The 14,637-nt window shown below is 41.7% G+C and overlaps 1 protein-coding gene across 1 annotated transcript; it reads left to right on the forward strand.

The window, feature by feature from the left end:
* Positions 1–1,096: 1,096 nt before the first annotated feature.
* LOC121858809 (mediator of RNA polymerase II transcription subunit 27-like) lies at positions 1,097–5,495 on the forward strand (the record flags this gene model as incomplete). Its single annotated transcript, XM_042355447.1, has 2 exons — positions 1,097–1,438; positions 5,312–5,495. Coding segments are annotated over 2 exons (511 nt in total), but the record flags the coding sequence as incomplete, so codon positions are not given.
* Between the last annotated feature and the right edge of the window lie 9,142 nt (positions 5,496–14,637).

The raw sequence follows: 14,637 nt of genomic DNA on the forward strand, positions 1-14,637 counted from the left end.
ATGAAGGCCGTCCTGTGACATTCCTATGGATACCTAGTCATGTCGGTATCTTGGGGAATGAGGCAGCAGATGACCTTGCCAAGACTGGCTGCAACAAGGCCACACCTGACTACGTTGTTCCTCGAACACTCTTACAGATTAGGACCCAAATCCGCCGCAAACAGAGAGAAGCTCGGGAAGCAGCCATCCCCCTGGACTCCCCGCCCACATGGTACGATGTCCTCCGTAAACTTCCTGACCTCTCGTACGTCTACGGGAAAGGGTCGCGGAAGGGGGACGTGATTGCTGCCCGTATCATCATTGGGTATGACTTTGCTTGGGAGATTGGTATCCCCACATCCCCTGAGCAACGCTCTTGTGCGTTATGCAGAAGACCCGACAGCCGCACCCTTATTCACTACCTCCTAAGATGTCCCCACACACAACGCTTCCGTGACGCCTGCTGGACCACCACTCCACGACCCCCTGACGGAGACACGATGATCCTCCCAATACTGGCCAGATATTTTGTAAATAATATTAATTATGTGTTAAAGGAACATCCTTCCTTCCTTAGGCTTTAGTAAGCCCTTTATAATATTTATACTGTATATACTTTTCACACTTGCCAGATGCTTCTGGTGTCATTGTACAGGGGTACCTAGTGACAGCACTAGGATCCCGCTTCCTCTATCAAGGAATAAACAATTGAAATTGAATTGAATTGAATTGAGTCTGCAATAGGCAGCTTCAGAGCTAACAAAGCCATCTGAGTTACTTTCTGAAATTCCGAGTGCTAGTTTTCAAAATGTCCACTAGTAAATGAAAAGGGTCCTACGACAGTGGTAGAAAATATAACAAACCAGGGGACGATGACTAACTAGACGTTTTGCTTACGCCAACTAGTGTTATCAAGTTCTCCACCATTATCATGCTCCACCACCATTATCATGCTCCACCACCATTTCAGATTAAGGTAAATCTTCACTGTAGATTATAGATATTATGTTTATGTAATCATTGGGCTCTCAATTCTAAGTGAAAATTTGGTTATATTACGACATTTTAAGTGGATATTGTAGGGGATACTTTTATTTTGTGTGGATTGCAAAAATAGCCTTGTGCTTCCCATCCAAAAAGATTTGGCCGTGAGATGGCGTGAAGTTGGCCGTGAAGGTCGTACATCTGGCACCCTGCTCAGTGACTGTTTGGCCGTGAGATGGCGTGAAGTTGGCCGTGAAGCTCGTACATCTGGCTCAGTGAACATGGCGGCACCGGAGGGGACGAGTGTTGAGACTCTTACTGTAACACTGAACACACTGAGGACACTCAGAAGTAGTGTTACCCTTTTTTTCAAATTCATTTCAGAAGGCAATAGAGATGAAAACAGTAATGAAGGCGACAGCAGTGTACACGAGGAGGCAATGAAGGTCATGGCTGATGTTAAATGCCATTTACGGTGAGCTTTAACTTATGAATATACAGGACTTGTTGCATAATTAGATTTTCTGAAAAAAAAACAATAATTAGAGTGTTCTTGTTGGGTAATACTTAACGGATATAAAGTCACGAGGTCCGTTATTGACATTAAGCGAGACGGGGAACTTTTGAAGTATCAGGTTCTGCTATTTTAGGTAATCTCGTGAAAATGTCAACCTGAGAGCCAAAACTGAAAATCCACACAAACTAATGGAGGAGGCAGGGTAATAATTGATGACGGTAATTATTTAGGATTAACCCGCCAGCGAATTTGATTGAAAACAATTTCGAAAACGCCGGATTTTCATTGTTATATTATAGTGGCCACTGTTGTAGTTTGTGGAAATATGTTAAAAAAAAATTATTTTTTAAATAAGCGCTACTTAACATTTGTGGGTATGAAGAACACCTAACCCAACAAACCTACCTAACCTTACCTAACTTCCTTATGGGGGAAGGGGGCTCTACCCCCCGCTATATTAAACAGAAAGAACTTACTATGATATGGTGAAATTTGAGGCATTTTCTAGACGCGAGATGATACAGCCGCATCGGGGCTATGCAGCCTTGGTTGGTTAGGCCTATATATTAACCTTGATGACTAAACTGCGGCCGAAATTTAAAGAAAACGATTTTGAAAAGCTGCAATTTCACTGTGGTAATCATTGATTGTTTAGACCGAATATGACCTTCATTTCCGGCGGAAATTGGCCGGTTTTTTTTATCGATTTTTTTCTTGGGACGTTTTCCGAAAAAAAAAATGGCTAAGCGAATAAAAAATACACCTAAAAACACTAGAAAAAGCAAAAACCTAACCTAACCGACTCTCACCATATGATGGAATCACCTATTTCTTACCTTATTGCTGTCTCTTCTTTGTCTTTGGGATAAGGGACGAGTTAGGACAACGCCACATATGTTGGTTTTGACGATATTTACATTGTCTTGCACTTATGACACTTTACTGAGGTTGGGAGAACACCATGCGATCGAAAAAATGCTCCAGTTTTTTTAGTTTTTTTCCCAAAACTCACAATCAGCTCCATATAATTTAAGTGACACCCATCACACACTTCCATGGTCGGAAATGAATATGAATTTGGAAATATGAGAGACCCAAAATAAAAATCGATTTTGATTGGGTCAAAATTACAGCGAATTAAACCAAAAATCATTTTAATTGGTTGCCAAAAAAACGCTTTTGATTGGCCGCGTAACGTGTACGGGAAAGCATGCGCGTGATGATTTATGAAGGAGACATCAGTGTGGGAGGTGAGGTAGGCGATAATGGCGGAAGAATAATGGAAGAAAATAGAGAACATTTTGGATATGCTGTCTCCATTATCATACATTTGCGCCGGTAATGTAATAGATGAAAATTATCTTATAATTAGACGACTTATTCGAATGATAATAGATTAGTGGTAGGAATATGTGATGTTAAAACGCAATAATACCGTTATTTGTTATTGTGATGGTAGGAAACGGCGAGCCACAGTGTTGGGGAAGTGATGAAGGATTGTGCTGTGGTCTTGGTGAATGTGGCAGAACAGGTAGCGAACGAAGTAGTGCTTGTCGTGGTAATCCCTGTTGCCAGCCCTCAGAACCCAGGGTTTTATACTCTTCCACTGCAGTATCAGGGTCAACAAAGTTTTCGCTGTTGTTAACGGTTTGGTTTGTTATAACCTAAGGACCCCAAGTTCGAGTAGGCTTTCCAGCAATCACTGTAGATAGTGGTGGTCTGGCGTGATAAATTTCTGGCAATGAGAAACTAGGGTGTCGGCGTCACTTTTTCTCAACCGGCACAACGAACATGCAGCCCGATCCACACTCAATGCTGCCAAAAACCTAGATACCCTTCACTAAGCGGTCATGTTGGAACTTCCTCTTACCAAACTTACTTTCGTCAATTTCTACAATTGCATTTGGGCCACCAATAGGTTCCTGGTTTTCCATCCAGTTCATACAGACCTCACTGCAATAATGTTTCCTGTCAACAACGGACTTGGCCCACAAACCCAGTTCTGTTTCACAATATTGCTGTGAAAAATACTTTCTGAAATTTGTACAAGTCCCTGGATGACCAAAACTAAAATAATACCCTTATTAGAATGTTACCTAACCTACCTATCTTCCTAACCTGTGAATTGTCATTTTGATTTTTTGGTTATTATCCAAACAACATCTTTAGGAAAATGAGCGAATTCAATGCAATATAAATTGTAATAAACACTCCCGATGAGATCGTTGTTCATTTCTTGACTTGTCTGAAAAGAATAAGTTGCTAATACAGTCACAAAAACACCTATACAGTATAATCAAAATGTCACATCACATAACATAAGAAACAATTCTACCTAAAATAGAACATTTACCATTATCATTTGCCAAAATATCTGTGGGTCGCAGCTTTTTCTTAAAATACTGTACTGTACAGTGGTCCCTCGGTTAACGAGATTTCGGTTAACGAGTTACCTTCCATAAAATTCTTAACTTCGGTTAACGAGCAATCCCTCGATTAACGAGTTTCTTACGAGCTGACCTCCACATGTTTTAGCTTGCATTTGGCGGTCCAACAGCTGTAGTATTAGTCCGCCAATACAGTAATCGGTTCTAGGGCTTAAATTCCTTACCCTTTTAGTAAATATCAAGAAGTTTATACTATTCAATAATTTTAATGGTTTAATATTAAGTTTTTTAGTAATTTTAACAATTATGAACATAATTGAAGGTAAAGAAACTAGTTTGTGGCACGCCATTCAGCCTGCCAACACAGCATATAGGCGTCAGTCTTTTTGTCTTTTCAGTGGAGGTAACATCTTGCTTGAGACTCTCTTCAGCTAAACGCTTTTTTTTCTGTGTTTACAAGCAAATTATTGGTCATTTTGAAGTTTATTTTACATATTGACAATATGTAATGCAGTGCCGTGTTGATTTAAAGAAAATAATCTTGAATTACACCAAGAGAACTAAAATTTTATGGGTGAAATGGCGCCATGGGGTGACTTCTCTTCCACCCCAATGCCTTCTCTTCTCCGTTCTCCTCCACCCCCATTCTAATCCCCATCATCATCCAGGAGCCTTCTACATACACACCTGAAAGTAAGTGAACCTTTCTACCTTTTTTGTTGAATTTAGGCAATTTTCGGTGAGCTGGAACCAATTACCCAAAAACCCATTGAAACAATGGTTTCGGTTAATGAGTTTTTCGGTTAACGAGCAACCTTCTAGAACGGATTGTGTTCGTTAACCGAGGGACCACTGTAGTACTGTACAGAATGACAAGGAGCCTGTTGGGTTGTAAACATTGCTAGTATGTTTTAGTGACATGTGATTGAAATGTGAGTACATACTGTAGTTCCAAAATAACTAACCTCGCTTTTTTTTAATTTTTCCCAATACAAAGCTTATTATTTGGAGAAAGTCTAGCTCATTGTATGGTAAAGGTGGAGCAGATGATTAGCACCCGAACGCTTTTATATATTTCTTCTATATTTTCCAGATGTTCTTTGGGTGATAAATTATTTGTTAGTAAGTAGGGCCTGAAAGAAGATGGGAATAATGGGGCAGAAAATGCGAACACTTAATATGGCAGTGATTTCATGTCTCTATGTGGTTTTTAGGCAAAGAAAATTTTTTTTACCCTGATTATGGCTAAATACATGTTCGTATTGTAGGATTGGGCGTCTCATCCAATAGTCTTTGGCTGATATAGGAGTTGCCCAAGCCAGATATGGTTGTAATGGAATTTCAGCATCAGTCCTTCATTATTCAGTTAAAATATGAATTTTTTAAGCTATTGAGAATTTCAGTTGGGAAGAAAAGCCTGTTTATATATATTTTTAACTTGCAGAGAACTGGAGACTCAAGTAGCAGGTCTTAATCCACCCTCAAACCCTGTAAATCTGGGTAACACAGGGCTCTTGTCCTTGGACCCCTCACCAGATAAACTACCACTCTACTACCAGCTTCTGGACTGTTATACTTGGATGGAGAAGGTGAGAAATAAGTACTTAACTTAATTTTGTAGCACCTCTTAGCTAAGACCATTTATTTCTTGGAACCCCCTTTGTTGGAGTGGAGAAAATCTGATTGAATGTTTCAAGCATTATAGACCCCTATTGTGACCAAAGAATAATAATTACTGTAAACCCTTGCCATTCGCGATGGATAGGTTCCAAGAAATGGCGCGAATAGGTAAAACCGCAAATAGCCATTTCTGTAATACCTTAGTGCACTAATATACAGGTATACCTATACTGTGTATGAGAAACTTAAGTCACAATAATGTACTTACATTTGTATGTGGAAGTCTGGAGCTTGATGAAGTGGTGTACTGTATATAGGGAGACATCTGGTTAATGAAGCATAGGTGGATCATCAAGATCACTGGTGGAAGAGGGTGAATCAGTGGTGGTTGGTGGAGTGGTGTGCGACCGGGAGGTGGTGCGTGGCTGAGGGGAAGAGGAGGGTGGTGAGGTGGTGGGTGGCTGGGAGGAGGGTGGTGAGGTGGTGCGTGGCTGGGGAGAAGAGGAGGGTGGTGAGGTGGTGGGTGGCTGGGAGGAGGGTGGTGAGGTGGTGCGTGGCTGGGAGGAGGGTGGTGAGGTGGTGGGTGGCTGGGAGGAGGGTGGTGAGGTGGTGGGTGGCTGGGAGGAGGGTGGTGAGGTGGTGGGTGGCTGGGAGGAGGGTGGTGAGGTGGTGCGTGGCTGGGGAGAAGAGGAGGGTGGAGCGGCAGCGGTAGCACTAGCTGGTTCTTTCTTAAAAAAAAAAATGTTGATTGGCAGTTGTTCCCTCTTGGCTTTCAGTTCTTGAAACATTTCCCGATAGGAAAACAATACTTGATTGATTCCTCGGACCATCTAAAGGCTGCGTTCCATGGAAGGGTCGTGGTCAACAATGAAATCATTCACCATCTTTACCTGACGAAATAATTCACCAAAATTTCCATACTCCAACCTTCATGTTGTAATTCCATATCTTCTTGGCAATTTTTACCAACTCTTTCAAATCCTCTTCTGTAAGTTCCTCTCCATGCCCACCAATCGGCTCTTCCACATCTTCAGCAGCCATGTCCACAAACCCCTCACCACCCAACTGACATGCAACATTCACAATGTCATTCACATCCTTTACCATGGACGGAAATCCCTGAAAGTTATTCACACACTCAGGCCATAAGGTGTGCCAACAAGCATTCACTGTCTCTGGTTTAAGCTCACTGAATGATTCACTGAAGTTGATAATGCAGTCTGTAATGTTGTACTCCTTCCAACACTTGCTAACATCAAGGTCAGGGCCTTCATCCATGGCACTACAGATACGACCAAAAGAGCAGTATGTATAATATGCCTTGAAGGTGTGTATTTCACTATTCTTTTACAATACTTTTAACTCTAGCCTTTATCTCAGTTTTCGATTCAAAATTTTAGATTTCTACTTCTTTTATATAAAAATATTTTTCTCATTCATATTTTAACACTAAATAACAATAGCAAAGATTTATAATACTCAAAATATAATCGATTTGCACGATAAACCTTCTCAACGTAAGTGAGATGCTAAACTATAAAGCTTTATTTCGATGATTTCTAGGGACACTTTCCAGTACACCTACTACGTTACGACTTATTTCATTTTAAATGAAAGTGACGGGCGATATGTACATAATTTAGAGCTTATACCAAAAAAGCTTATTAAACTCTTTTTACAATTACATCCACCTTCTTTAAAAATAATTCTATTTTCAATCCGTTATAAATAAATATTATTGTAACTCATTTCTACTTATCTATCAGCTGCACCTTGATCTAATATATTTAATTTTTTAATCCCAATAATTAACTTTTTCAAGATTATTTAATAATGACGGTATACAAACTGTAAAATTTACCAAGATAAGTAAGATTCTGCGTGTTTTATCGTTTATAGAACAAGTTCCTCTAACAAGACTAAAATACCGCCAAATTCTTTGATTTTAAAGAATATAACTATTAATATTCAAGCATTTAAATTTTACTCCCAGGTGTAATAGGGTATCTAATCCTAGTTCATACCCTGGCATCTACAGTTTCATCTTTATTATATACTAGTTTAATTTACTAATTAACAATCTAATTTTACCTTTTATTAAAATAAACTAAACTAACTTATAAATTTTTAATTAACTGTTAACTAAATTACTTTTACTTAATCTTAAAGTATAACCGCGGCTGCTGGCACAAAACTTAGTCAGACTTTTTATAACTACCAAATCAGGCTACCGCCCATAATTTAATATTTTATACTGTGATTTTAATTTTCTTAACACGATTTCTACTTTTTAATTAAACTTATTTTTAATAAATTTACTTATTTTCTTTTCCCCACAATTATTTACATGTATTTACCAGTTATAACGTAAAAGTATTAAGCAAGAATCAAACTTCCATGAGTGTACAAATAGTATTTTTTTAATTTTTGACGATTAAATAAACATACTAAAATTAAAGAAATTTATTATCAACGTTAAAATTAACAATATAAATATAATTATAAACATAAATAATTAAACAAATTATATCAGTTATTTATTACCAAAAAAAATCTGTCCCACGCCCAAATCAAGCTAAAAAATTATGAAGGTAAAACACCATTTCATGCAGCTTTAAAAGAAACTCCGACAAAATTGAAAATTGTTATGAAGTTTGTTAGAAATGCTAACTAACTCCCTAACAACAAAGTGAAGTTCTGAGTTAGTTAGCACTCTCCACTAACCTCCTAACCTTAAACAAAATATTTGAATTATAGTAATTTATCTACATATTTCAAACCAGAAAATTAAATTTTTAAAAGTGCCGGTCTGCTTCAAAACGCGTCAATATACTAAAAACAGAAATTTTGATTATGATTTTTTTTTTAATTAAAATATAAGTATTTTAAAATTTGAAACCGCATATGGGTCGCTACCATGCGCCCCCAACTTCAATTTTTTTAAAAAAAAATGAGAATTTGCCTTCATTATAAATAATCTTATTAAAACTACCATATTTAATAGTTTCTAGTGTGACACATCTCACCACATCGGTGTTTAACATTTGCTTACTACCAACAGGAGTGTAATTAATAGGAACTGATATGTCCAGCCAAGGAGGAATGGCATTAATAGGTTCGTCTGGGGTGATTGGGACATTCAGTTTCAGGAGATCTGCAACACTTTTATGAAGCCACGCCCCAAAGAGAGTCTTTTGTGAAAGGTTGGCGAGATGGTCGGGATTACTTAGATAGAACATCAACTCAGTTTGAGTTGTAGTTTGAGAACTATTGTTCTTCAAAACTTTGACACAAAACATGGTATTAAGTAGGGCTATCCTCTCAGATAGGGAGGGCAGTCCGAGCTCTTTCCTCATGTTTACAATTCTGGTTGATTTTGGGCAACCTAGGATGATGCGCATGGCTTCATTTTGCACTACCTCAAGGCTGTTGAGTTGTTTAGGCGGAATAGTCACAAGATGGAGAGCATGATAGTCAACTACAGAACGAATGAAGTGAAGATAGAAAGTACGAGCATAGGTGATGTTAATTCCATAGCCCTTGCCAACAAGGGTTCTGAGGGGTTTAATGCACTGCATTAGTTTGTCACGAAGGTTGCTGACAAAGTTTGCATCATTCACACAAATTCCAAGATATTTATAGGAGCTACATAGTTCCAAGGGCATGCTGTTAATGTTATAGTCAAGAGGCAGAGGGTGAGCAGGACGAGGATTGAGGACCCTCGTCTTGTCAACAGATATTATGAGACCGCATTCAACAGTTCTCCGAGCAAATACATCCAGCAAGGCTTGGAGCCTGAGTTTGGTTTGTGTCATAATGCAGATATCATCAGCATAGCATATTACGGCTTCGTTTGGTTGAACTGGAATGTCAGCAATAAGCTTGTGCATCAGTATATTAAAGAGCATAGGACTTAACACTCCTCCCTGAGGCGTGCCCAGCTCAAATGATCTCATTCTGGTACTTTTAACTCCCCTAAACAGAACACTGGCATACCTGTTGGACAGATAACCCTTTATCCATGTCAGGAGGTTACCTTGTATGCCAAAATTAGCTAGTTGCTCAAGTATAATGTCTCTATTAGCTACATCAAAGGCTGATTTAAGGTCTATGAAGGCTGTTTGTGTCTTATCTTTTGAGTGAACAAGATATTCTGCAAAGCATGTCTGTGTGCTACGCCCGGGCATGAACCCGTACAGATTAGGGGCGAGTTTGTCTTTGACTTGAAACATGAGACGGTTTAGAACAACTCTTTCAAGGACTTTACACATACAGGATGTAAGTGAAATTGGCCTGAAGTTTGGAGAATTAGCTTTAGGGATTGGAACTATGTTTCCATGAGTCCATGTCTTAGGCAGAATACCCTGTGTGAGGCTCATTTGATACAGGTCAAGCAGTGGATGGTTAGGGATCTCATTCAACAATCTCAGGGTGTTATAGGTTATGCCATCCTCACCAGGGGAGGATGACTCGCCTTTCATTAGTGCTGTTGTTAGTTCGTGGTGCGTTATAGGAAACTGGTCGGTAAGGTCTGGTGAGGAACAGGCTATTTCAATATTGAAACCCCTATTAATGTGTGAGGTGTTAAGATATTGTTGTATGTCAGGAGGCAGGGAAGTGATTCGTGACACACTAGACCATTGGTCTAATAGCATGTCAACATATTCTGCAGGGCCGTGATGAAGCTGGACTGGGGTGGGTGACTTGGTAATGGCTCTAATTTTCTTCCACATTTCTGCTAGAGTGGTTGTTCTATTAATCCCCTGTAAGAATTGTTCCCAATAGGTGTTTCTCACCTGACCTTTGAGTTCACGAAATTCTCTGTTAGCTTTGAGGAATGGCAAAAGGTTATCACTAGTTTTATTTTGCTTATAAGTGTTGGCAAGCTGTTTTACATTCTCTCCTTCTTTGGTGAGGATGGGGTCATGTGTCCACAGAGGTGGTATAATATGTGGTAATGACATTTACAAGATCACAGCAAAATTCATCCACTGACCCAGGTGTATATCCAGCATACCATCTGTGGATGTAGGCCTTGAAGTGCAGTTTAAGATTATCTGGGATATTAATTCTGAGCTTAGGATGGGGTTCACACTTGACATCAGCAACAGTGTATTCAGTAAGTATTGCATAATGATCACTGACAAGGTAGTCTGAGATGACCTTAGCCTTGACATTACTGTCTACTAGGTTATACCCAATCACATAATCAAGTCTGCCCCCCCATCAGATGTGTCACTTTGTCTGTGTCGTATACAGTGATATTATGATTATTGATGTAATTCACGAACACCCTCCCATTAGAGTTACACTGGACATCACCGAGGACAGTGTGACGAGAGTTAAAGTCACCCATACACAGCATAGCATTGTTACCTGATGGCTTTGGTAACACGTCCGCTCGCAGTTCATTACACCGAACATAGATGTTATACAGCGAAAATTGACTGTTTGCTGTCTTTACTGTAAAGTGTTGATAGTGAATACTTTCATCATTGTGAGTTTTAATCCATTTACAGACCAGACCATTCTTTACATATGTGAGCAGGCCACTTCCTGCTCCACTATTATATGCTGTAAACCCAGCTATCCTGGGTGCAACTTTCTTCTGGGTGCTGGACGTGTAAGGTTCTTGTAAGCCAATTACATCAATGTCAAAAACTTTAACAAACCATTGTAGATCATTAATTCTGCGATTAACACTCCGGATGTTCCATGAAATGAACCTAAGCGTTCGTGTTACTTTTCCCACCTTGAATTTAACGTAGAGAGTCGCACGCTGGCTTCATAGATCAGCCTGACCAATAAGCTGACCCTTCCAATTTCTGTACCTCTGGATTTCCTGATAATGTTCTTCACAGCCCTTATTCCAGTAGGATTTTTATACGCGGGTTCCTTCATCAGTCCCGCGAGTTCCTCCTCCGTAAACAATGGAAAACTTACAGGGTCATGAACAGTCTGCAGACCTGGGACTATTATAGAGACCACGCTGGCAGTCTGGGGCTCATTCTCCCCATCCATGCTACCATCACTATCGGTCTCGCTCTGGCTACTCACCCTCAAGTTGGCATCATTATGAGAGGAGGCACCAGCTCCTTCAGAAGCTCCACTAACACTATCACTGTCATTGTTCACTGGTACACTTACTTGGCAGGCTTTAACCTGACCTGCATTGGCTAACGAAGGAGAGTCACTGTGCCTGTTGACTTCAGGTGGTGGAGGCGATCCGGCCGCATTGGCATCATTGAGTGGGACTGCTATTGTGGATGGAGGCGACCTCCCAGGACAACTGGGGTGCAAGGCCGTCACACCCTCCTCCCTGGACCTGGGACACTGCCCCCTGGGTGGGGAGGTGTCGCTGTTGATTTCAGGTGCTGGAGGCGACCCCGCAGTGTTGCTGTTGGCATCACTGAGTGGGACCGCTTTTGTGGGTGGAGGCGGGCTCCCAGGGCAACCTGGATGCCAGGCCGTCACACCCTCCTCCCTGCACCTGTAACACTGCCTCCTGGGTGGGGAGGTGTCGCTGTTGATTTCAGGTGCTGGAGGCGACCCCGCAGTGTTGCTGTTGGCATCACTGAGTGGGACCGCTTTTGTGGGTGGAGGCGGGCTCCCAAGGCAACCTGGATGCCAGGCTGTCACACCCTTCTTCCTGCATCTGGCACACTGCCACTCAAATGGGGAGTCCTGCTCTCTTCCGTCCTGAGAGGCACCTTCCTTGATGGGGCAGCTGCTTGTGCTATGCATTCCTGCGCAGTAGCCGCAGGTGGCTGGCTTGTGACAGTATTTCGCCACATGATTGACCCCAAAGCAGTTGTAGCACACCACAGGGGGAGAATCCACCGACTGATGTTACTAGGGGTACCGTACGTGCTGCCAAAGAAGCTGTACTTCTCAGGAGGTGGTTCCTTCCTTTTCCAAACAATGATGATCCTACTAAGTTGTGCACCATCCTTATAGAGTCTTCTTGCACTGTGGACGCCCTGAAGTGACAGAGCTCTCTTGGGGGGAATACCCTTGGGGAATTGGGTGACAAGGTATTCCTTCATTTTTTGGGGTCGAACAGGTTCATCTCGCTTAATAAGCTGTATTGAACCGACCCTACCAGCAATGAAGCGTTGGATAGCTTCTGTCTCCTCTCGGCCTACATAGACAAAACGAGGGGTGTTACCTGGCACGACAACATTCAGCTTAGCCATGCCATAATCCTTATTCAGGGCAGTCAACCAATTAATCTTCATCAAATTGGTTGCGTTCTCGGGGAAGGCAAGGCGCATGTACTTAGCCCGGGGAGCCATGGGAGGGGGGGGATGCCCCTATTGGCTCTCCTCTGCTTCCTTCCCTGGGTCCTCATCTTGCGTTTCTGCTGACGTGTCTGAAACTTCTGAAAGCCAGCTTCAGTGTCGCTATGACTGTCCTCTTCATCTTCTTCATCAAGGACATTGGCAGAGCGCCGCCCAGCGATGACTCCTGCCATGGTTAGATTTAGATGGAATCTAGGCCATATACACTGGGGCACAGAGGCGACATGTAGGCCAGCGATGTCCTTGAGGCGTAAGCCCTCTTATAGGACAAGGGGAGAGGGGAGCCTGACATCAGCAGTGTGAGGGAAGGAGGGCCTCCTGGGAGCGGAGGGAGTGTGGTGTCGGGGGGGCTAAGGTAACAGGCGTATTCTCAGTTTATAAGCACTTTTATTACACTTCACTTGTTCTTAATAGTATATCTGTTTTTCTGGTTAGATACAGTATAAAAGTCAATTTTAGTTTCAATAGAACTATCCAACGTGGCACCATAAAAGGGGGGTTTGTTTATACAGACCTTCACCACATGGCCGGGGGTGACCGCAGGAGTAGGCCTGCCTGGCACACCCACTCCCCAGTACTCAACCCACGTTAGTTCACTTGTTATACAGGCAACATATTTGCAGTTGTTGACCTATCGGTTAAGGTAATCCTCCAAGTCATAGTGTTAGGAAGAACACCTAATATTCAGTAACGCCCTGAGAGAATACTGTACCTCTAATCCCAGTGAGTACCACTTTAATCTTAAAAAGATCACAGGTGGTCCACCACACCCCCACCCTACACACTCGCTGAGGGGAAACTGGGGTGGCAGGAGGTGCAAAGATATGTGTGATAACTGGAGGAGGCTGTGAGAGAGAGGGGGGTGGAAAGGGATAATAGAGAGAGAGAGAGAGAGAGAGAGAGAGAGAGAGAGAGAGAGAGAGAGAGAGAGAGAGAGAGAAAAAAGCATACAAACATAATCCACAACTCTCGCTCTCATTGTTTTCTGCTTCTCTCTCTTTCTCTCCCTCTCTCTCACTAACAAAACTGAGAAAATAAATAAGTTAAAATTCCTCTTCTCAGCTGATAATGAGTAAAGTTAGTCACATAAAAAGATTCACCAGACTCGAGATTCTTGTGTTGCTGAACCAATCGTCCGCTCTAAGGTTTTATCATTTATTTGTTTTATTGTTTTAATCACTTATCATCATCTTTATCCAATGTTGTTTTTGGTTTTAATTGTTTGGTTTGTTGTTTTTGTTGTTCATGTTTTTGTTTTCGCTGTTTTCACTGTTTGTTGTTTTTGTTTTCGTTGTTCATGTTGTTTTTGTTTTCGTTGTTTTTGTTATGAATTTTGTATCAACATTTTCTTCCCTCTTCTTCTTCTATCATTAACTAGCCTTTCTCTCCTATCCTCCCCTTTTACAGTACACACACACACACACACACACACACACCCATCCCTTTAACCTTCCCATAGCCCCCATACATCACCCCTGTTCCTCCTATTCCTCCTCTCCCGTCTCCTTTATTCCCCCATACACACACCCTCCCTCCCTCCCTCCCTCCCCCCTCACATATACGCTGATTACTCGTGTCGATGGGCCGTGTAATGACCTCTTCTGGCAATTGGGTCGAAGGCGGGAGTGGCGTGGCTCCTGACATCTGCTGCTGGTGCTGTGAAGGTGGAGTCAAACAGCACTGACATCTGCTGCTGGTGCTGTGAAGGTGGAGTCAAACAGCACTACATCTGCTACTGGTGCTGTGAAGGTGGAGTCAAACAGCACTGACATCTGCTACTGGTGCTGTGAAGGTGGAGTCAAACAGCACTACATCTGCTACTGGTGCTGTGAAGGTGGAGTCAAACAGC

Source organism: Homarus americanus, unplaced genomic scaffold, assembly GCF_018991925.1.
Source record: "Homarus americanus isolate GMGI-L3 unplaced genomic scaffold, GMGI_Hamer_2.0 scaffold53669, whole genome shotgun sequence".
In the NCBI taxonomy this organism is placed as follows: domain Eukaryota; kingdom Metazoa; phylum Arthropoda; class Malacostraca; order Decapoda; family Nephropidae; genus Homarus; species Homarus americanus.